Source organism: Theobroma cacao, chromosome 2 (genome assembly GCF_000208745.1).
Source record: "Theobroma cacao cultivar B97-61/B2 chromosome 2, Criollo_cocoa_genome_V2, whole genome shotgun sequence".
In the NCBI taxonomy this organism is placed as follows: Eukaryota; Viridiplantae; Streptophyta; class Magnoliopsida; order Malvales; family Malvaceae; genus Theobroma; species Theobroma cacao.
The window spans coordinates 10,944,507-10,969,186 of NC_030851.1; the positions used below are offsets into that span (position 1 = coordinate 10,944,507).

General features: G+C 33.7%; 2 protein-coding genes and 2 non-coding genes across 5 annotated transcripts; 2 read left to right on the top strand and 2 right to left on the bottom strand.

Moving 5' to 3' along the window:
* On the bottom strand, nucleotides 5,870-7,480 carry LOC18608718. The gene has a single exon (XM_018114803.1). It carries the CDS (start codon nucleotides 6,804-6,806, stop codon nucleotides 6,372-6,374), a length of 435 nt encoding a protein of 144 aa, XP_017970292.1. The 5' UTR covers nucleotides 6,807-7,480; the 3' UTR covers nucleotides 5,870-6,371.
* On the top strand, nucleotides 11,456-17,988 carry LOC18608719 (probable serine/threonine-protein kinase At1g54610). 2 transcript variants are annotated; one of them, XM_007043546.2, is made up of 8 exons: nucleotides 11,456-12,555; nucleotides 13,154-13,438; nucleotides 13,636-13,953; nucleotides 14,669-14,896; nucleotides 15,279-15,379; nucleotides 15,836-15,950; nucleotides 16,640-17,113; nucleotides 17,454-17,988. In XM_007043546.2, the coding sequence occupies exons 1-8, from the start codon at nucleotides 12,106-12,108 to the stop codon at nucleotides 17,667-17,669; spliced, it is 2,187 nt and encodes a 728-aa protein (XP_007043608.2). In that variant the 5' UTR covers nucleotides 11,456-12,105; the 3' UTR covers nucleotides 17,670-17,988. The 2 variants fall into 2 exon arrangements, with proteins under 2 accessions (XP_007043608.2, XP_017971514.1); XM_018116025.1 differs by having other exon boundaries at nucleotides 11,679-11,738.
* On the bottom strand, nucleotides 18,825-18,897 carry TRNAF-GAA. The gene has a single exon. It is a non-coding gene; the product is annotated as a tRNA-Phe (tRNA).
* On the top strand, nucleotides 20,042-20,112 carry TRNAG-GCC. The gene has a single exon. It is a non-coding gene; the product is annotated as a tRNA-Gly (tRNA).

The following is a 24,680-nucleotide window of genomic DNA, read 5'->3' on the forward strand; positions in this document are numbered from 1 at the left end:
TCTTGAAGCTCTATCATTTAATGGGCTTTTTGGGCACAAGGAATTGAATTTGGACTGGAATCTTCTACGGGCATTTTGGGGCGTCAATTACTTCTCCGGCTGGAGCTTGCAATAACTGGTTTCTTCTTCGGGTTGCCAAGCTCTTGCTTTACACCTTGCGGAATCTTTCTCAGCTTCTAAGAAGCCCAGCAACCTAATAACTTTTTCCTTTCAGTGTTATTCTTCCTGACTAGGGAGATTCAGGAAAAGCGGTATAAGAGGGGTCCAGCCAGAAACTTAGGTACTACTCCATAGTCCATGTCAACAACATAAAATGGAAAAACAGGTTACGATGCTTATTTAATATCACCAGAAAATTCATTATCTCCTGCTGTGGCTAGTACAAATTGTAGATGAGAGTTTAGTAGGATGACTGACTGCTTTTGAGGTGTGCTTTTCGTCCAGCGAGTTAATGCGCTTTAGATGTTACGCTGCATCATTCAAAGGCATTCCATAATGGATCAACCAACACATAGGTTACATCAAGAGTCCAAGTGCCCAAATACGTTTCAAGCGTGAAAGCAGTCAATGTTACGATCTACATTAACTCCTGTAAGGTATTATATAATTTGATCCTCTGGATAAAAGATATCTCACAGTTCAAAGGTGGTATAAACTTTTACATGTCCAGTATTACTTTAGTATATAGCCGATGTGAGATTCATAGCTTCTTTTTTTAAGACCATAACATTCTCTCTTATTCTTACTAGGAGTTTCTCTTTAATGTGGAACTTTGTAGCTTTTTTCGTTGGGAGTATTATCTCGACGATATGAGATTCACATACAAGCAAAGATCGTGATATCTTTTCCTACTTCAACAAGGGTCTACTGTCTTCAGTGGCACATCGTTAGTACTTAGAGTCTGCTTTGAGGTAGTATTTGGTATGAGGGAAGTGAGAGCACATTCCACGCAATGTGTCTAATTATATTACATTACAGTGTTTGTTTTGCAACAGACTACTGCAATGTAAGATTGCAATACAATACATTCTATTGCACTCTGTAATATTATTATAAATATTTTTACCCTTCAACTTTATTATTTTGTTAAAAACATTTTGTAATGTTATAATTAAAATAAAAATATTAAAATAAAATATATAATATAAGAATTAAAAATTAAAATAAAATAAAATAAAATATAAGAAATTAAATTCATATGATAATATAAGTAAAAAAATTAAAATAAAATATATATAATATAAAAAATTATATTAAAAAATAAAAATAAAATATTTAAAATTATAATAAGAAATGAAAATAAAATATATGACATTAAAAATATATTTAAGAGATGATATTATATAAAAATTAGCAATAAAAAATACAAGTATATTAAACTTGCATTTTAATAAATAAGGGTAATTTTGAAAGTTAACATTACATTTGTAACAGAGTACTTGTAAATCAAACGCTGTAATGTTATCTTCTCTGTACTTTAATCATTATTTTACTTGTATACCAAATACTGTAATGTTATTTTGCTTGCAATCATATTGTTTGCAATCACATTACTTGCAATTATATTACCTGTAATTATATTACCTGTAATCATATTGCATTGTAAAGTACCAAACACCACCTGATACCAACTGTTATGGTCCCCACCAACCTTTGTGAGGTATTGTTCGCTTTACCCTGTTGGCCTCATGGTTTTATCCCACAAAAAGTGCCTCACAAGTTGAAGGTAGTGTGAACCTTTATATGTACTGTATCACTCTAGTACATAGCCGATGAGAGATTCATGGCTCCTCTCTCTAAAACCATGACATCCTCTCTTACTCCTTACTTGGAATTTCTCTTCAATGTGGGACTTTGTGGTTTTACTCGTTGGGAGCATTATCTTGACAATGTGGGATTCACATTCAAGAAAGGACTGTGACATCTAAAGGCGTTCTGAGAGTGAAAGCACCAATGGGCGTTCTGAGCGCTTTATGAGCACGAAAGCACCCAAGAGCTTTTCGAGCACCGAAGCTTCTAAGGGCATTCCCAACACGGAAGCACCCAAGAGCTTTCCAAGCGCGGAAGCACCCAAGAGCTTTCCAAGTGCGGAAACACCCAAGAATAAGCATGGAACAATTATTTGTACGAGGAAGTTAAAGTAACTTAGAACAAGAGGTAGGGTTCATGAGTTACCTTCACATTAGGAATGTTCTAGAGAGTTTGGCTTGGTAGCTTAGATATGAAGATAGTTAAGAAAACTTCCTCTTAACTTTTCCTTGAAGTATAAGTGCTTAACCCCTTTTTCTTTCTTTACTCCTTAAGAATACATGTGGCGCACTATGAAGTGTCACTACTCCATTACCCAAAACTTACACCTACTATCCAACCACATGATCATTCTTTTAATATTTTATAAATCGTTTTTTAACTACTCTTTCATGACAAGCATGTTCTCCCATAATTGAACGTGTTCTCTTAACTACTCTTAAGAAAATGCTTTTATTAAGCATAAATATAAGGGACTTAGAGGTTAAAAGGTAATTAGAAATCATCAGAAACCTAGCAAAGATTATCTTGAAAGTTTTCTTGAGACTTCTTCAAATATTCTTTCTATTCAGCCTTTCCCATTCGTCGTAATCCATCACTTATTCCACCTTTTTCTTTTCCCTTACCACTTACCACCAAAGCACTTACGCTTCAAAAACTGCTTCAGTCTTCTTCTTTGTCGCCTTTGGCGCATTCCAATTCACTCATTGCAACAAATCTTCTCTCTCTACTTGAAGAACCCTTTGCATTTTGGCGATTCCACTAAGGGAGAGTGATTGCAGTAAGTGAAAAATTAATTGAAAATTTTTATCAGAAGATATAGAGAGTTCTCCTAACAACCAAGAAACGTCTGTTCTCACTTATATCTAGGAGCTCATGAAAATTCTCAAAGCTTCCCAAAAAAAGATACAAGTGTTAGAGGAAAACAATAAGCAAATGATGGAGACCATTACTCAGTATGCATCCACAACTGCCATAACCTATTAACTTCTACCTATACCAATAAAAAATGCCGCTAATGTGATCAACAACAATGAAAATGAAGGAAATGGAGAGAGCACGATTGACCCACTCCTTTATACCACCAATCCCTCTATTGTAGGTAATCCCGTTATGGCAACTCCTTCCACTAGTGCTCAGAGTTTTGTCACAAAGGAAAAGTTGGAAAAGTTGCTCGATCAGAATAACAAGAGTCTCAACTTTTCCAAGTTTGACTTGAAACTACCCTATCTTGCTAAGGTAGCCGTAAAGCCATACCCTAAAGATTACACCAGCCTAAAATTCAAACAAGTCAATGGCAAGACTGGTAATGCTTGGGAACCTGTCATGAAGCTTGTAAAAACCTTAGGAGTCGTAGGCTTGGAAGACGATTTAAAGCTGAAAGAGTTCTTTAAGTCTTTTACTGAGAAAGCATACATCTGGTATGTTAATCTCACTCTAAGCTCAGTTGACTATTGGAATCAGATGTGTAGGATGTTCGGAGAAAAATTCTTTTCTACCTAAAAAAGGTGACCTTTATTAAATTGGGGAAAGAACATCATAAGGTAAAAAAGGATCTTATGGAGTACATCCAGCGGTTTAGAGAACGTATACTAGATATACAAGATTCTCATGATTAAAAAGAGCTGGTCAAAGTATGCATCTAAGGTATGTTCGATGAAATATAGAGGCATTTGGACAACTTACCTTTTCATTTTTTTTCCATTTTAATTGAAACTGCACAACAGACCAATAATACAGTCCTTAGGTAAAAAAGAGCCAATCGTTTCAATAAGAAGAACATCACTCCTGTGAATGCAATTCAAGGGGGAAGTAAAGAAAGAAGAGGCCCTCGAGAGAATCTAAGGCCAAAGCGGGACAACTTTAAGAAAAGACAAGATTAAGATATTGTTATACCCTTTCCATTTTCAGCTCTACTCGACAGAGTCAGGGCATTCTTTCAAGAATGAATTAGAGACGGACAAATAAATTTACCTTATCGAGACCACCACCAGTAGAAGAGAAGTTCAATCCATGGTATTACGATTACCATCGCATGGTGGGTCATCCATTTGCTGAATGTAGGAACATGCGTAAGATATTTCACCAAAGAACACAAACAGGAGAAGTCTTGATTAGAAACAACACAATTCAAAACAATCCACTCCCTACTCATCAAAATGCTTGAAGACATGTAAGTGTAATGATCAGTATTCAAGAAAAACCTACCTTTCCTTCCAATCAAGAAGAGGACACTCGTGCAGCTGCTATAGTTACCTCTTCCATTGCCAACTCACTCATGAAGAAACCTAGATGCAAACATTTCTTTGATTAACTTGGCTTCTCAGAAGAATCAAGGAAGAAGGTAGCTATAATGTTAGCACAAATAGGTGGTTTATAGAATGGAGAATATAGCTTAGTGGGACTACTTATGAAGAAGATGGCAAGTGGATATGATAATGCCATAGTATTAATAAAAGTAGACATTTGTACATCACATCCCTATCACAACAAGCCACTTTATGTGGATAGTAATGTTAATAGATACCTAGTGAGAAAGATGTTCATTGATGACGGTTCTTCAGTAAACCTTATGCCACTGTCTACTTCGAAGGTTGTGAATATAGATTTAAGGAGTTTGCATCATCTTATGACCATGACTTCCTTCAATAACAAAAAGATTAAAACTCTAGGGCAAGTCTTGGTGAATTTCAAGATAAGACCTATTCAAGATTAGATTTACTTCCACGTTATTGAATCTGATGTGGCTTATCACCTTTTCCTAGAAAGAAAGCGCCAAAAGGCGTTCCAAGCTCAAAAACGCCTAAGGGTGTTCTAAGCGAGGAAGCGTCTAGGGCATATCAAGTGTGGAAACACTTAGGAGCATTCCAAGCATGGAAATGCCCAAAGGCATTCCAAGTGCAGAAGCGTCCAAAGGCGTTCCCAGCACGAAAACACCCAAGAACAAGCATAGAACAACTGTTTGTACAGAGAAGTGAAAGTAACTCATAACAAGTGGTTGGGTTTATGAGTTACCTTTACATTTGGAATGTTCTAAAGAACTTAGCTTGGTGGCTCAAATATGGAGATAATTAAGAAGACTTCCTCTTAACTTTTTCTTGAAGTACGTGTGCTTTACCTTTTTTCTTTTTTTGCTTCTTAAAAATACATGTAATGTACTATCAAGTGTTATTAACCAATTACCTAAAACTTACACCCACTATCCAACTATGTGGTCATTCTTTTAATATCCTATAAACCATTTTTTAATTGCTCTTCCATGACAAGCACATTCTCCCATGATTGAACATGTTCTCCTAACTACTCCTACGAAAGTGCTCCTATTCAGTATAAATATGAGGGCCTTAGAGGTTGAGAGGTAATAAAAAATCATCAGAAACCCAACAGAGATTATCTTGAAAGCTTTCTTGAGACTCCTTTAAACATTCTTTTTATTTAACCCTTCTCATTTACCGTAGTCCGTCATTTCCTCCACCTTTTCTTATCCTTGACCACTTGCCACCACTGCTACAATCTTCCTCTCTATTGCCTCTAATGTAATCCAATTCACTCATTACAACACGTCCTCTCTCTCTACCTAAAGAACCCGGTACACATAAATAATTGCTTGGTCTCAACTGACCTGTATATTCTACAATTCCACTTCGTCTAAGAGGTGGACAAACACAATATCTTAAATTAGACCGTGCGCATGTCAGAACAATAGCAGCAACGAATGAACCTGGATGATATGTAACTGTAACCAAGTAAATTGCAGAGCAAACTGAGTTAGCTATTAATATATTCAGAGAACAAATAAAAAGTCAACTTCAGAGTGGGGATGGGAAAAAATTAGAAAAACTTAAGGTCAACGGAGAACATTTCCATTCAAGGAATGGTTTATTCAAATTACATGTAAATCATCTCAAGCACTCGCAACTTCGAAACTCATTCCAGATTAACATTTAAGACCACCGTATCAATATGAGAATGTGTTTGTCAAAATTTTGCCCTAGGCAAGATGCATGGATAAGTAAGCACCATAGCACAGTTACAAAGTGATTGCAAACAGACAGGTACAAGGGCATCTAGTTCTTACCACAACAATCAACAGGCTTTCTGGAAACGTAGTAACCTCAATATCCATATGCATAGATGCTGCAACCTCTCCTTTTGAATATTCATCTCCGATCTTGCAAGTAATTGCACCTTTTCAAACACCCTGCTTCAAGCAACATGAAATCTTTCGTGATTTGATACCAGCCTTCATGAAGACATCCAAATTGAAACAAACAACTCTATTCAGTAATGTCACATTGTCATTTGTCACTGCCCACTTGAATTCATTTGCGCTCAAATTCAGGCTAATCATACTTCTCCTTCCAAGTATACAATAAAAAGAACACCCAAGAAAGAGCCAACACAAAATCACCAACTACTTGTCTCGGCCAATCCCAAGATAAATCCTCTAACCTTCTCTCAAAATTAACCCTCCAAAGAGCCATTGATAAGTGAAGAAGTACACAACCTTTGGCGAAAAAGCTCTGGAATTTTTTATCCTTGACAAACGCTACCATGAACACCAAGAACCCAACTACAAAGAGAAGCAAACCAACAAAAGAATTGGATGTCTGAATCAGCAATTTATCATGTGGGGTTGACCCTGAAAGCTTTTGAGCCGTTTCAACACCATGAGCAAAAATATAGATCTCGTTAAGATAGAACATTATCAAAGATCCACTCGTTATTGCGATCAGGGAGTGGAGAATGCAGATCACAAAGAACATAGACAGTCCCATTGTACCAACTATAACATGCCTTGCTTCAGCTGTTCTATAGATCTTCTGATTGTCTCCACAACTCCAAAAAGTTCAAAGATTCAAGAAAATCAAGACTTTACGATATGAATGCAGGAATTTGATTAGAGCACCAATAAACGCAGATGAACGTGAACCCACCAAGGAAAACCTTAAAAGGTCGAGAATTTTCAATGGGTGAATTAATATATGACAATGATAAAGGAATAAACCATTAAAATACTAGACACCCAGATGAAGCCACCAGGAGAAAACCTCAAACTTCACACGTTATGATCGTTGCATAACAATGAGCAATGATTGAAAACATATACATCCAAAATCCCAGTGATCTTCCCCCAAGCAAAAACCCGAAATAGAAAAATGAAAATGAAGAACTGATGAGTCTGAATCACAATGTGGCAACGATCAATGGAAAAAACTGGCACAGAGAATGAGGAATAAATAGTGGCATTATGGAATTTTCACTTTCACAATCACAAATAGGAAGAGGAAAGAGAAGAGGGTGGGATTGAGAATTTGAATGAAGAGAATCTGAACTGGAATCGGGATTAAATGACCAAAGACTGAGCTATGGGGTTCATAGGGATGTGTGCGGTTTGGTGTTTGACGGGTTTTGTGATTTTTGTCGTAAGGGTGGTTTGTTCCACAACCCATTTGCGGGGACTATGCTGTTTTCTACGACTTTGTGACTTGTTTAATTTATTAAGAATGATGATTGATCACAAATGAGTAAATGGTAGTCATGATTTAAAAGTTTACTTTCCGAAAAGAAATATTAACATATTAAAATTTTTTAATGATTGTTAGTTGTTTTATATAAGAAGGCTACAATTTGGGCTAATCATCTTTATCTAAATTGTACATACTTCATCCCTATCATATAAATTACACAAAAAATAAATTCTTTGAAGAATAAAAATCCCCATTTGTCATTTACTCTCTAGGCAAATTCCTCACTTTTCCTTGGGGCTAATCCTATTTTCCAATTGCATTCATCACTTTTTGCCTGGTTGGGCCTGTTCTAGTCCAACAGCCTGAATTTTTGACTGGGGTTGGGTTTGTTGAAAATCAAACTTTGGGGTTATTCAAACCCATCAGATGTCTCCATTAGGGATTAAGATTATTTGTACCATTTTTGTTTTTATAAAAGATTACCATTACCTATATTTTACCATCATTGCTCTTTCTCCTTTTTCATTTTTCTTTAATTTAGAGGTTGGTTCTACTTTTGATTTTGACATCTACCTTGATTTCATCTTTCTGACTATATCTGATTTAATTTGTCACTTTTCACATTATTTTAATAAGTAATAGGCATTAAAAACCTATGACAAATATTGTTTTGATGAAAATAGAAGCTTCTCAGATTAAAAAAAAAAGGAGAAACATCCAAGATTACCTTCTAACCTCTATGAACCAGTAAAAGGTTTTGGTCAATAACTTTCGGAAATACTTGGTGGAATCGATAATTGCAATGGACCAAAAAAAAGAAGAAGAAACAAGTGCAAACTAAAAGTAAGGTGCATTTTTTTATGAGGTCAATAAAATAATACAATACAAAAATCAAAATCAGACTTTAATCTTTTTACATTTATCAATTCTTATTTACCACCCATTAGATTTTAAAGGTAAAATTGGGTCATGGGTTGCAACTGTACGTTGTAAACAGAAGATCCAATAATAATAATAATAACAATAAAAAGGTGAGTAAATAAATAGTGAGAAAAGGAAAATGTTTGGCGGTGTGAAATTCACAAAGCCATAAGCAAAGAAACTCAAAATGTCAACGGTCCACTTGATGTTGGATTGACGTACGACCTGCTTTGCCGGTACTTGAAACATCAATGTTTTCGGCTGTCTTCAATTTTCAAATTTCAAAATTAAAAATCCAAACAATTGCTAGCAAATTCACGATGCGGCCCAGACACTTTGATTTCTCAAAAGGGCCCCATTTCTTTTTCTATTTCCGCGTATTGTCCACGTAAAGACGGCTCATTGTCGATTGTCGCCCATTATATTAGTCTAACATATAAAATTAATAAATTAAATCAAATAAGTCCTTTTTCACTTTTTCATTTTTATTCTTTTATCAGTTTTTACTTTCCAGGAAATTAATTATGTAATAGTAAGAAGTAATAAAATTACTTTTCAGACTATATGCTTTTAATTTAATGGTGAGAATGAGTAAATAATTTATCTTTGGAAAATTAATTAATTAAAAGAAGTCGTTGAACAAGAGGGAGTATCCACCTGCGTATACCTAAGAGGTACATCACCCATTCGAAGGAGTGAGAAACGGAGAATGGAAAGAAATGCTTTTCCTTGTAAGTCTGAGGTGTGAGGACTCGGCAAAAATCCTATCTTTCAAAGAGCAAAATTTAACTACCTAGCTAGTCCAATATTAAGGTCTAACGTAAAATCCACACTGATCCATTTTACCCAATTCTGGAAATTGAATTTAATTTTATTTAGTTGAAATTTTTTATTCTTTTTGTAAAAATAAATAAATAAATAGTAAAATTAAAAAAACAAAATAAAAAGGCATCAACCAAAGGGGAAGAAACTAGTTAGAGTATACTAGTGTGTGGGAGAAGGAAAATAAAGAAGTAGGAAAATTGAAGAAAATGAAATTAATTAGGGTAACTTGTAGAAAAATTCTTTTCGATTTGAGGTAAAATAAATTTGTCTCTTTATATTTAAAATTTGACATTTAATTACCCTGTGTTTATTTTCGTTATTTTTATGAGTAACTTTATTTTCAAAAACTTTACAAGTTTTTATTTTATTGATTAATATTAATTTAATAAAAAATGAGATATTTTAATCATTTTATTTTTCCTGGTGGTTATTTATCCAATGAATTATAAATAAGAATGATTAATTATGGTTGAACGATACTTTCGTTTTTATGACAAGATAAGCAATTGTAAAATGTAATTATTATTTTCTTTTTTTTTTGTATTTGTTTGTTATGAAATGAGGGTAAATATTATTTTTTTAATTGAGAGTAGAGAAATTTGAATTTTACTCTTTAAACTTGAATCATACATCAATGAATAAATTAAATATTCAAACGTTCAAGTACAAATAAAAGCAAATATATATACTTAAAAAGTAGTATTTTTTGTCTTACAATTAGTATTTTTTATTCCTTCCCTCATTATATATCTTTCCCAATCAAACAAACGTGGATTTGAAGACCGGCATCGTTCTTCTCTCCACGACCACTCACCGTTCACCTTAAAAGAGAAGAAAAGCTACCCTTTTTATTATCACATGGATGGTTTTAAAGACAATTAGCTAACTTGTAAAAATCACATTAAACATAAACGGTAATAAAGATAACATATGATACATCTTAATCCTATTTAATTCAACCAGATTGTTTGGGTGCACAGTCTTCTTTCTCATACAGTTGGAAGTAGTAACAGCAACACATCCTTTTTCTCATTCTCAACTACGTCAGCTCCAAATCTTCCACCAAGAAGCCATAAAAATAGGTTTATAAATGCAGCTTAGCTGCCTATTTATTTAATTTAGCCCAGCACTCAAGGCTTGCATCTACTTAGGTAGAAAAACCATGGGTTTGTTAAGTTTCAAAAGGACATGTCCAAAGCTCACGGTTGAAATCTGTGTCGGTTTTAATCCTTTTGCAAATTTAGGTGATGTTTTATGGAACACGACGCATCAATGGTTTTTATTGTTTTGGTGGTCGGTGGTCCCTAATCATCTATATTTTTTAGGCTTAATTAAAGCTTATATTTTAACCATTGAATGTTATTATTATTATTTTCTCATTTTTCTGTTATTGGGCCTGATATTTGATGTGGACGAGTGGGTTTGCGCCACCTCATTTTGGTTGGAGGATGATAGGTCAAAGAGGAATAGTATGGACCCAATCAGCCCATGCAATGGCAATAGATTTGTTCATATATATATATTTTTTTTAAAAAAAAATTCACATGCAAATAATACACATAGACGATATGGGTGATAGTCTATGGATGCCAACTAATGTAGTAAAAGAAAGGGAAAAAAGTGATAAAATATTTTAAAAAAGAATCATTCTTTGAGCTTATCTAAGAACAACTAATTCTTTGGAAGATTAGTAATATTCTTTAATGGATTATTCAAACAAAGGGAAACCACAAGGAGATGAAAGCTAATGCACATTTCAACAGTCAATTGAGTGCAAATACCATGACGCATTGAAGCTTTGACCTTTGAAACTTGTGTAGGATAATAATACTATATTGAGTTTACATTGTTTTTCCCTTTTTTTTTTTAAAGAAAAAAGAAATGAAAAGAAACCCTTAAGTACCCCAAAAGAATTTAAGAGCTTCAAGGATATAGGGGTTTTAATAGTAAAAAAAAAAAGAAATTGAAGTAACGTTATAAAATGGTGGTAGGCCATCAAGGAAAAAACCAGACAATATATAGTTGTCAAAATCATAACGCGTTAAATGCAACATTCAAACACCAAAACAAACCCACTCATCCAAACAACACGTCCCCTTTCCTCTCCTTTTCCATCCCAAGTCCACTTTTTAACTGTTTCCAGTCTCTCTATTTATCGCTTTAATTAAATGTATATATATATATAAAAACCCAGGAAAAACAATTGGAAACACCTTCAGTTTAGAAAGAGAACGAGAGAGTGGTTTCTGTTGACTGAGCCAGAGCCGGCAGAGGCCGTCTCTGTCTATATATGAATAGTATTGATATTTTTAAGTATTCAAAATTTTCATTATTTATTAATATTATATATCTCTTACATGTTTATGTGTACGCGTTTATCAAAAATCAAACAGAGCCACAGTTTCCTTGGCGATTAATTAAAGCTCTCTCTCTCTCTCTCTCTCTTTTCTGTCTCTCTGTTTCTCAACTTTCAACCTCGTGACAGATATCCAGGTACTACGAATTTGTTTCCCAGTGTTATAATCTTCTGTAATATTTCTGGGTTTTGATTGTTTCTTGGGTTGGAGTCATCTTTATCTGTTTTGGAGGTCCAATATCAACGTTACTTGTAGCATACTCTAATTTGGAAACCTTGGGTCTTGAGGGGTGACTTTGAATTGTTCAAAAGAATTTAAGATAAAGCTTGGATTTCTATCGGTCGTGTAGTCCAAATTCTTCAATTTTGATGGATTGGATGTAGAGAGTTTTCGAATTCTTTGGCAAGATTGATAAGAAAGGTTAGAGTTAGCTAGATTGATAGGGAGGTTATTTGTTGTTGCCCTGTTGGTGATTGTAATTATATATACAATATATAGAAGACATGGGTTGCATGAGCTCTAAGTCTGCGGCTGTTGAAGATAGCCGTGAGAATCACAAAGAGAGGTTGACGCGAAAGGGGTCATTAGATAAGCTTGTTCCACGAGCTAATTCATCAAGAAGAGAGCAGGCTGTTCGATCAAAGGAATATGATGGCGGTGATGTGAAAGTCTTGTTGATCGATAAGAAAACGAGTGGTTCCAATCGTTTTTGTTATAACGATCAGGTTGAGAAGAAGAAGATCATTGATAAGTTTGAGATGATTGAGAAAAATAAGGTGGAGAAGTGTGACGTTACAATTGCTGGTCATAATCCAGGTTCAGGAAGGGTGCTGAATAGCATAGAAGGAGAGCAGGTTGCTGCAGGGTGGCCTTCTTGGCTTGTTGCTGTGGCAGGTGAAGCTATCAAGGGATGGATACCACGACGTGCCAATACTTTTGAGAAGTTGGATAAAGTAGGCTTTCTTACGTAGCTCAATCCCCTATTACATTTACTTTAAAGCGTTTTTAATGCGCGTCATATACTGCTAAGATAATGAAGTGACTGCAACTCTTCAAAGATGATTTTGTTCAGAGAATTATGCTTTATATTTGCTTAATCTTTGGCCTAGTTTATTATTTAAACTGACATCAGTTTCACTCTGTCACTTGGTTTTTTTTTTTTTGCGTGAATAGTGCATATTTATTCTATAATTTCCCTGATTTCTAAAATACGCACAGCTCTCTTCTGCAGACAAGTGTAGTAACTAATTTGGGACACAACGACTTGGAACCTTTATACCAGAGTAATTAGTTCCAACAAGCAAGATCTTTTGTTTATTTTCTTGGTGAATAAATGAACAAAGATCTAGTCTATTAGTTTACCCATTTTCCCCTGTAAACTAATTACACATCTTTGAAGATCTTGTATTTTGTAGTAGGGTCCATGATGCTTTACTGATTTAGTTTGACACAGAAACTCATCTTATTATGTATCTATATGAATTCTATTTTCCATGTTGATATTCTCATTTTCCTTCATTTGTCTTGCTTGATAGTATTTCATTCTTGCAGATTGGCCAAGGAACTTATAGTAGTGTGTATAAGGCTCGTGATGTCATTCACAATAAACTTGTGGCTCTGAAAAAAGTGCGGTTTGATAATCATGATCCTGAGAGTGTGAAGTTTATGGCAAGGGAGATTATGCTTTTACGAAGACTTGATCATCCAAATGTTATTAAACTTGAAGGCTTGATCACATCCCCAATGTCATGCAGCTTATACCTTGTTTTTGAATATATGGAACATGATCTCGTGGGACTTGCATCACTTCCTGGGATCAAGTTTCCAGAGCCTCAGGTAATCTTATAATGGTTTTTGTAGTTATTGTAGGCTGCCGTTTAACATTGTCTCTTAATACAGCAGTATCTAGATGCAACCTGGTGCAGTGGTTTCCTGCTCACCTTTATTTTGCAATTTATTAGGTTGTCTGTTCTTGTACATTTCTTTATTTTTAGTGTTTGTGTATTCATAACTTTCGTTCCATTTTGGGCCAGATTAAATGCTACATGCAGCAACTTCTAAGTGGACTTGATCATTGTCACAGCAATGGTGTCCTTCATCGTGACATAAAGGGTTCAAATCTTCTCATTGACAGTAATGGAATCTTAAAGATTGCGGATTTTGGATTAGCATGTTCTTTCGATCCTCATGATAGTGTTCCAATGACCAGCCGTGTGGTGACTCTTTGGTATCGACCACCAGAACTTTTGTTAGGAGCTTCACATTATGGGGTTGCAATAGATTTATGGAGTGCTGGTTGCATACTTGGGGAACTATATTCTGGCAAACCTATTTTGCCTGGGAAAACAGAGGTACCAGGTTCAAGAGCCTAGCTGATTTATGTTCTTTACTATCAATATAATGATTGTCATTATTCTTAGAGAAAATATTTGAGGAAAAAGATGACCACAACTTCCTAGCGTTAGCTCGGGATTGTGAGGGTAAAAAGAAATACTATGGAAATTGCTAGATGATCTAATCAAATACTAGATTTTGCCTTGAGCAGACAATTTTACTGAAATTTTGTGTACTGCATTCTTATATTGATGCTGAAGGTTTTTTGGAGTTTGAATGTCATGTGACTAAAGGAATATTTAAATGTTATCTCTCTGTGATTGTGATTGTTTTCTAATAATTGATTTTGTTTTGTTAATTTGTGTTTACTTTGAACTTGATTTGACTAAACTGGTAATCTTTGTGTTTAAACCATTGTAAAGTTGCTGAAGCTGAAGTGACCTTTGCAAACAAAAAGGCAGTTTGTATATGTTAAAATGGTTTTCGTGTATGATTGTTTGGAATGAAACATGTTTTGTAGTGTGCTTGCATACCATTCTTCCATCAAGAAGCAATATGATTTGTAAACCCCAAATTCTCCTAAGGTGAAATTATCTCCTTTCCATGTGCTGATGTGCACATTTGTATAAATTCGTTTTTATTTATGTTCTCAAAGTAAGCATTTTAGTCGTATGCTCTTTTTTTTTTTTTGAGTACATGGCAGATAAGAATTTAATTTCCTGTGGCTTGTAGGTTGAGCAATTACATAAGATTTTTAAGCTATGCGGCTCACCATCTGAGGAATACTGGAAAAGAGCTAAATTACCTCATTCGACAGTGTTCAAGCCTCTACACCCATATAGACGATGTGTTGCTGAAACATTTAAAGACTTTCCCTCTCTTGCTGTGAGTCTCATGGAGACCTTGCTTTCCATAGATCCTGTTCATCGAAGAACTGCAGCTTTTGCTCTGAAGAGTGAGGTATGCACAATGTGATCAATCATCACCAATGCATTTATTTATTAAGATGAAATGCTGTGTGCTTTTTCCCTTTTTTCTTGCATGGACTTAATAGCTTGGAGTCTATCAGTATCATTTTACTGTCCTCTTTCCAAAATAGTGGAGTTAAAACTGTTTTCTTCATAACTTTCAAGGCAGTTTTCTGAGCACAACAGAGATGGATGTGTTGCAACCATGAAAATGATTCTTTAACTATTACTTTAACTACATTAACTCGTTTTTAGCTGCTGTTGAGTCATCAATTCTTTAATTTCTCATGGATAACTTGAGTTATTCCTTTATGGTCCTATTGGCTATTATCAAGTTTCACTGATTCTTTTCTTTTCTCTGCCATTCTTGTCAGTTCTTTAAAACTGAACCTCTTGCTTGTGATCCTTCAAGTTTACCCAAATATCCTCCTAGCAAGGAGATTGATGCTAAGCTTCGGGATGAAGAAGCTAGAAGGTACATGTTAAAATTGATTCTTATCAGCTTCAAGAATCAGCATGGTTTATATTTTATTTTTGGTATAATTACTTCTCTATCTTATTATCTATTTTGGCACCTATGTTGTTATCTGATAATTCTAATGTTGTTAATTATAAATTAATGATTGAACCTTGATAGGTGGTGAAATGTACCAAGATCTTTGAAGTTGAAATGTATTCATAATATGAATTGCATTTCTTCAATATGATGGGGCAGTTTTGATTTTTTATTTTTTTGAAAAGCGACTGCTTTTGTTTGTTGCCTTAGAAGTTTTTGGGTTTTATGGCCTAAAGTGTTTCTCTCTCTCTCTTTCTCTTTTTTTCCTGTGGACTTGTAATGACACCTTTCTATTTTCATAATTTAAGCCAAGGAGAGGCTTATTTCCTATTAAAAAGTGTTCATAAGATTAACCTCTTCTTGGATTCCCTTTAGGCAAAGAGCAGTTGGGAGCAGGGGTTCAAGGGTTGACATGGAAAGAAGGGGACAGAAGGAATCACTTGCAATACCAACATCCAATTCTAATACTGAGCTGGCCACATCAATGCAGGTAAATTTTAGTTTCTTAAGAAAAAGATCAGATGGGAATTCATTCAAATGCTAGTTATAAGAAGCTAGATGCCATTGTTTTGTGAAGCTTCTTTTGTTAATAAAGGATTATAAATTTGAGATGTAAATTAAAAAAAAAATTCAAGTATTTAAATCTTGTTTTCAGTCATTTTTGTGCTTTCCAGTAAGGACAGGAGGAAAGAAAATTGGGCTTCTCTTTTGTGTTTGTCAGTATACTCAAATGTTGTAAAGAGATTTGCAGAATGAATCTATCAATGTCTGTCTTTCTTTATGGTATTAAGTGCATATTTGTCAAGGTGGAGAAATGCGGCTCACAGAGTTACATGTGAAAAAGGGTCATAGGCAATCTTATATGGGCAAATGCCAGAAATTGCTGTTCTTTTAACACTTTTTTAATCACTTGAGATATGCACTAACACAATACTTTTGGGATCAAATGTGATTGGATTTTTAAGTTTCTCGTTTTCTTTCATCTATGTGTTTATATGGTTGTAAATTTGCTTTTCTCTGGCTCTTTTTCTTCTAATATGCTACTTTACACAATAGCACCATAGAACTGTTGTTATGTGCAGAACCTATGGACTGGGATGTTTCTTATTTCTTCCCTTGTGCCTTTCCCTCTTGCTTCTCTATAGCTAACAATATTCAACTTTCCCCCTCTAATTACAGCGAAGACAACCTCATCCTAATTTCAAGAGCAGGAGTGAGATGTTCAACTCTCGTAAAGCAGATGCCATTTCTGGTTTTCTTAATGATCCTCCTAAACAGACACATGCTGCAAAAGAAGGAAGTAGAGATTTCTTAGAGTACAATGGAAAGAAAATTTCACATTCAGGTCCGTTGGTCCATGGCACTGTATTTGGGAAGTCTGGGAAGGAACATGATGATCTTCATATGGTTTCATCCAGAGCCAACTTATCAAAATTATCTGGTTTAGTAGCTACTAGAACTTTGGCTTCCGAAGATCACAGAGAGAAACCTGGACCTTTGACTCTAGAAGCAGTAAACCAAGTGGGCAGGTCTCAGAGATCATTTAATGAATTAGAGTCTGCAGGAAAACAGAATGTCAGACGTCATATACCAAAGACTGCAGAGTCTCCCCAGACAGGAGGTGGAAGAGCCTGCATTAAGGAATCAAGTCTGGTTAGTTTCTTGGTTTTATTTTTTATTTTAAATGGAGGCCATAGATACAAATCAGTCCAGCATATAAAACCAACATTTATCATTGACAACAATATATATTTTGGTAGAAGCCACTGCATAATCAACTAGATCAAAGTTGCTGATTTTTCCCATTTTCCTAGTAATGTTTTTGCCTTTCATATCAGTAGGCATGGGTTCCCCTTTAGACTTCAAAATTTTTGTGGTCCAGATGAATTTTTTCCTTTTGAGCATTCATGCCTTAAGAGCAGCCTTCGAACTGGCTTTTGTTTAACTGATCATCTATTCTAAAACCTGCACTCTTATGAATTCTATTCTTCAGCATGGTCGTGGTCCTAGGGGAAACAAAATTTATGTCTCTGGTCCATTGCTTGCTCCATCCGACAATGTTGATCAGATGCTTAAAGAGCATGACCGCAAGATCCAAGAATTTGCTCGAAGAGCAAGACTTGACAAGACAAAACTTGGGAAACTACAAGCTCAAGGGAAGCAAGTAACAGAAAATTCATTGTTTCTCTCCACTCACGGAGCTGGATAGATGTTTTATCCTAATTTCTCTCTTGTGGTGGAGCTGGAAAAATCAGCTAACCTGCTACCCAGAGAGATAACTAGTTTACAGTATCTATTTTGTATAGTAAGTCCATTGTTTTTCTTTGATTTGGTAAGGTATAAATGTGCCTTTTATAGAATATAATTCTTTGGCTTTGTAGGTCATTAGTACTCTTTATACATCAAGAATAGGATCAATTAAAAGCATTACAATTTTGAAACTATTCTTGTCAAAGTCTTATTTCATGGAATTAGAATATTCAGAAATGGTGTGAAAGTGGATAAAAAGAAATGTTTTCTGGCCGTCAGATTGGTTACCTGTTTTCAGATTTGAATTTGACTCGGTTTCCATACTTGTTCCTTATCATGTCAATATCTTTCCCAAGCTAGGAAATGGTCCAAGCATGAGATGTAACCTGATTTCCATTAAGGCAGCCTATATTGTGGAACACAAATCCTGACATATTTCTGGAGTCTTGATAGTTTCTTGACGGGGAATCGATAACCCATAAGCAGGTGGAACTTCTTTCGCCGATGACACTTTGGAATTTTGATGTGTATATATATCAAAGTTGCCATTCATTTTAACAGCTTCATTTTAGACTTGTCTCAATCTCAATTCTTGTATAGTGAATCACAAATATCACCTCTAAGACAGTGCGAAAAAAGATTGAGAAGGAAAGTTAAGAGAAGGGTTATCTTTCTGTTTTACTGCAATCTATGATCATGTAACTTGCATTAGTCATATGATAAAACTTTGAGATCCTTGAGCATAATTCAGATGATATGGAATTTAAATGAATATATAACATGGTGGTGTAGGTACTCACGATATCCCACCAAGAATTCTGGGCAAATAAGTTCTTAACGAGTCATGGTTTAGGAGCAGGATTCTAACTAAAGCAGGGGCAGGGTACCGTGGACATAATTCCACGAAAACCAGGTCCTGTTTGCCCTTATATTTTTGTTCAAAAAGCTCAATAAAGCGAAACCCAGAGAGCCCATTGGATATGGGCTGGAAAGGGAGCCCTAGTAAGGTTTTCATCTATTCATACGGGCAACCCAATAGATACATGGTGAAAGTGAAACCCATCATTGGATATGTGCCGGAAAGAGGGCCTGAGTAAAGTTTGAAAACTCTAAATGCGGTGAGCGTGGATCGAACTCGCGACCTTCAGATCTTCAGTCTGACGCTCTCCCAACTGAGCTATCCCCGCCGATGTCGTTTATTTTCATTTGTCTAATTATTTGGTAATATTAGCAACAAAAATGAAGGAAAATCTCTGCCTTATGGCGTACGCTGAGTAGTTTTTATTTAAATCGTGATAAAATATTAATAAATATTTATTAATTTAATAAAATAAGAGAGTATTTCCCATAAATCAAATTGAGGATCACATTATTTACAAAGTGGCAGTTCATCTCTTTATCTAACTATATATTAAGATGTCTACGCATCCACTTTTTCCATGTCAAGTATATAATTTGGCATCGTCTATACCGCAAATATAATGATCATGCTAACTAGCATATGTTTTTTCATACATAATGAGATCATTTTATTAAATTGTTTGAAAAACTTTGCACTTTAATTTCCTCATTTTGAAACGTAGCAATATTAATACAAATGTACTATTAATTTCGGATTTGTTTGATAAATGCTTTAGGGTTTTGCTTTTTGTAAAAAATTAATGATAATAAAAAAAAAATATTTAAAAAATAACTTAAAATAAAAAACAAATAACAAAAAAACCAAAAATATCAACTAAAATGAATGTATTGTTTGGGGGTGAAACTAGTGCACAGTCATGGACCGGTACATGTGGATCAACTAGACATAGCAGGGCGTATCAGATAATGGGATAGTTGGAAGATGTAAGTTGAGTTGCTCAGATCCCCTTTTGAATCGCTGCTTCAAGGTGTGTTGTTCTCAATTGCCCATTACTTGTATCTACCCTATTCGATTGGTTAGCAATGAAGGGGATTGCACTGGAGTGGTCAGTCTCTTTCAGTTGTTGATGAACGCATTTAATTAGAAGGAAATGCAGTGACAAGCAAAAGCAAACCCCATATCACAAATATTAATCAGCTGCAAGTAGTCAAGTTTAAAGGGCACCACCTTAGTAGCTATCTTCAAAACGGAGGCGATTGCCATGTTTAATCACCATATATCTGAGGATAAGGTTCCTTTTCGTGGCCAAGCAATTTGTAAAAGCTTTGCCAATTGTCCAAACGCTTAACAGACAATTGTTTTAGCACATAGGGGTTGGTTAGCTTCGGTAATTCATAATTGCATAATTTTGTTTTTGTTTTTTTTCTCTACTTACAACATTTTACTGCTAGAGCGGAGTGGAGCAACAAGCACCAGTGGTCTAGTGGTAGAATAGTACCCTGCCACGGTACAGACCCGGGTTCGATTCCCGGCTGGTGCAAGTTTTGTACTATTTTGTGGCCTCTTTGCTTGGGAATTGTCCAAAGGCCCATTGCATGAAACCTAGAATGGACTTCTACCAGTCCATAGAAACTGGGAAAATGATTGTTTTCACGTCAGTATTATTTTCAGATTATCTATTAGGCCACCTTTATCACTAGTCACCGCATTGCAGGGATGCAAAATTTTTTTTAGATAGGGCAGATAATATTTTTTTAATGATTTTCACGACCATCAATAAAAAAGGAATTACAAATTAATTGATGAAATCATTTTTTTGTCTTTCTTTCATTTCAATTTATTCAAAATCTTAAGAAAGAAAAGAAACAAGGGTCAATGAGGGAAGAAAATGGAAGATTAGAGAAAGACAAGTACAAATCTTGTTTTCGTTCAATTTTCTTTTCTTTTCACCTTTAACCCAATATTTTTAGTTATACCTTTTTTTATTGTCCATTTGTCTTTTATTTATTTTTTTCTTCTTTCTCTCTCCTTATCCCCATCTCCTTCTTCCTCCCTCCTCGTTTCTTTAGATGCCAAAAAAATTTTAAGTAAAATAAGAGAAAATATTAGAAATGTCTTTAGTATGAAAAAAATTAAATTAAAAAAGTTTAAAGATATGAGGTGTCGAACATTAGCTTAACCCAATAACAGCCAACCATGTTTTATTTTTTCAGTTTCATATATGGTTATAAATGTGACAACTTCACCTCTTACATTATACATTATGGAACATATTTATCTTATATAGTCTCCAACAAACTTAAAAATACCCCTTTTTTTATTTTACAATTCACATTTGATTTTTGTTTTAATTGATTTTCACCTAACGGGGTAGCAAAGAAATTAGCAGGCTATATAAGCTTATGGCCAGATGAAAGCAGCCCTGATGTTGGATGATTTAACTTGTAATGGCTGGGAACAAAGTGCCATATTATACTTGTAGCAAGCCTACCGAATGGTTGATGGGATGTGATAGAGATTGGGCAAGGCTTAGGTAGAGTTATATTCTTTATAATGTATTTAATTAAATTATATTATAACGTTTGTTTTGAAATAAGTCAATGTAATATAAATTTTTTTTTATAGTTAGGAGAAGGGGGATTCGAATCATTCTCTTTAGGCAGGAGATCATATACCAACCAATGAGCTAAATGCTTGGGTGTCAATGCAATATAAGATTATAAGGTAATCATATTAAAGTCAATGAATGTAATGTGATTGCACTAAAAAACAAATACAATATCAGATTACAACTTATTCTACAATGTTATTAAACTTGATTTGACATTTTTACCTTTCTTTATTGGGAAAAATGATAAAAAAGATCCCTTTTAATATAACCTACCTATTATGAAATATAACTTGAAAGAACAACTATAAGAAAGAATATTTAGAAGAAGTAAGAAGATCTTATTTGAGATGGTGTTTACAAATGAAGTGAGGGCTTATTTATAGGTTAAAAATCCCTTATTTTGATAGAATTTATAAGATAAAGATAGTGTTTAAGGGATTTGATTTGGATGGATTCAATCATGATCTTAGTCCCATTTGATCCACATCCAAGTCTAAATATACATAATCAAGTATAAAAGTTCACATCATATTACACTCTTGTGTCTGGGTTGTTGAATTGTTTGGCTTGTCTCGACTGCTTGGTTTGGTCTGAACTCTTGGGTTGTGACATAATGGACATTCGCATATACGTTCATAACACTCACTTTTGAATATCCATTGTGCTAAGAATATGCCTTGTTAAAATCTTACTAGAAAAAATTTTACGAAAAAAATCTAAATGAAAGAAAAATAGTACATAATTTTTTTCAAGAATTTACTTTTGAAATATTATCTTGTTAAAAACCTTACTAAGAAAAACTCAGTGGGAAAAAAACCTTGATAAAGGAAAAAGTACAATGCGTATTTTACTCCCCTGATGACTGCATTATTTAAGATATTTAAAACAACACATTCTAATCTTTTGTACTAACTTTTTAAATATTGCAACAAGAAGGGCTTTGGTGAATAAATCAACTAGATTGTCACTTGAACAAATTTGTTTAACACTAATACTACATTTCTCTTGGAGATCATAAGTGAAGAAGAATTTTGACAAAATATGTTTTGTTTTATCTCCTTTAATGTATCCTTCCTTTAATTATGCTATGTAAGGATATCAATGGGTAGGGTATCCGCTAATTTTGAGGTATCTAAACCCAAAATTGATTAATAAATGGGATACTTGAACCCTACAACTACCCAAATATTTTTGATTTACTACTTTAATTCGAACCCTTATACATACTTACTACCCGATAATTACTCTAACTTGTTAAAAACCAAATTATGTAAAAAAAATTATTAAAATGCTCTTCATGAGTACCTAATTACCTGAACTTGAATCCGTATCCATATCCATATACTATAATATTTCTCATCCATATTGCATATAATTCACAAATAATTATATTTATTATAAATTAATACAATATATAGAGTATATATATATATATATATATATATATATTAAAAGACATTACAAGTTAATTAATAATCATAGTTTCATGAATTAATTTAATTTATTACATGAGTTTGTTCTTAATTACATGAAATTAAAAAAAAAATTAAGTTCCAAAACTATTCTAATCTCACAATTTCTTTTTAGGGATATATATTATAATTAATAATTTTATAAGTTATAATTTTTGTAATGTTAATACAAAATAGAAAATAAATATGTTTATATTGAAGGTAAATATGCTAAAAGTATACATATAATAGTAATTATATTCTTTATAAATTAATACCATTTATTGAGTATATATATTAAAAGACATAATCGGGGTTTGGGTATTGAGTACCCAAGGGGTAGTACTTGAATCTAATGTGGGTAGTGAAATTATTACCCGAACTCATCCCAACTAGAATATAATGTACCCTAACCCTCTATAACCGGGTCATGTACTCACGAGTACCCAATAACAGTGTACCCATTCCTATCCCTAGAATGCTATGCTATGAATGCAGTATTATCCTTATATAACATTGTTAAAATTTTCTTCTTAGTTGACAATCCACGTGTTTTTCGAATATGTTGAGTTATAGATATTAGCTAGAGACATTCACGACTTGCCACATGACTAGCTAAAATTCCTACATAGTTAGAAGAAGTAGCAACTATAGTTTATTTTACAAAACGCCATGAAAAAGCCATTTCTCCATATATGAATAAGTAATATGTCTGGAATCGAGCTTTGTGTGGATTATATAAATATCATACATTTGCATAATCTATTAAATTTAATTTTGATACATTGAAGTAATATAAGCCCATGTCCATTGTTCTTCAGAGATATTGAAGTATATGTTTAATTCTATTCCAGTGTCATTAAGTTAGAAAAGAACTATATTTTGCTAATAAATTTACAGCAAATGATATATTAGGTCGTATTTTGCTAGTAAGATACATCAATGCTTTGATTGCATTAAGATGTGGTATTTCAGGGCCAAGAAGTTCTTCTTCATTTTCACAAAGTCAAAAAAAGTCGTTTTTCACATCAAGTGACCTTACAACCATTAGTGAACTCAATGGATGTGCTTTATCCATATAATTATTTTAGCACTTTTGATATATAATTCAATTGATAGACAAAAATTTTATTTGTCAAATGTTCAATTTGAAGATCCAAACAAAATTTTATTTTTTTAAGGTCTCTCATCTCAATCCACGGCTTTTGATAACATTTTAAAAGCTCCAATAATGTTTAGGTGATCAATATAAACAACAATTATTACAAATTCAGATCTGAATCTTTTTATAAAAACACATGGGCATAGAAGATTATTTTTATAGCCTTCTTTCAACAAATATTCATTAAGACGATTATACCACATACGTCTAGATTACTTTAATCCATATATATATTTATTTAATTTGATCGAACAAATTTCTCGAGAATTTTGTACTTTAAGTAATTTAAATCCTTTAGAGATTTTCATATAGATATCGATATCAAGTGAATCATATAAATAGATTGTAGCTATATTCATTAGACGCATTTCAATCTTCTCATGCTAGACTAATTAAATATAAAAATGTAATTGCATCCACTACAAGAGAATATATCTCTTCATAATCAATATTATGTCTTTGGGTAAAACCTTATTCAACAAGTCATGTTTTATATCTCACAATCTCATTTTTCTTATTTCATCTTCATACAAATACCCATTTAGATCCCACTGGTTTTGCACTATTTGTTGAATGGACTACAAGTCCAAAAATTTTACATTTTGCAAGTGAATTCAGTTTTGCCTTAATTGCGTATTTCCACATTGGTCAATCATTTCTAAGTCTACATCCTTCAATAGCTGTGGGTCAATATCCTCATTTTCTTTTTCATAATATTGAGCTCTATATTATATGAAAAAGTATCATCAATGTTTATTTCATTTTGGTTTCATCTTTTCCCGTCATGACATAATTTGTTGAGATCTCTTCATTTTCAATGATTTCAAGTACCTAAATTTCTTCTGAAATTCTATCAATTATGTCAGAGGTTTCTTTTGAATTTT

Bases quoted from the DNA above. Each gene is read 5' to 3' on its own strand.
- LOC18608718 (XM_018114803.1), bottom strand. From the start codon at position 6,806: ATGGGACTGTCTATGTTCTTTGTGATCTGCATTCTCCACTCCCTGATC.
- LOC18608719 (XM_007043546.2), top strand. From the start codon at position 12,106: ATGGGTTGCATGAGCTCTAAGTCTGCGGCTGTTGAAGATAGCCGTGAG. The intron at 12,556-13,153 runs GTAGGCTTTCTT...TCATTCTTGCAG, and splicing joins CTTTTGAGAAGTTGGATAAA to ATTGGCCAAGGAACTTATAG. The intron at 15,380-15,835 runs GTACATGTTAAA...GATTCCCTTTAG, and splicing joins CGGGATGAAGAAGCTAGAAG to GCAAAGAGCAGTTGGGAGCA.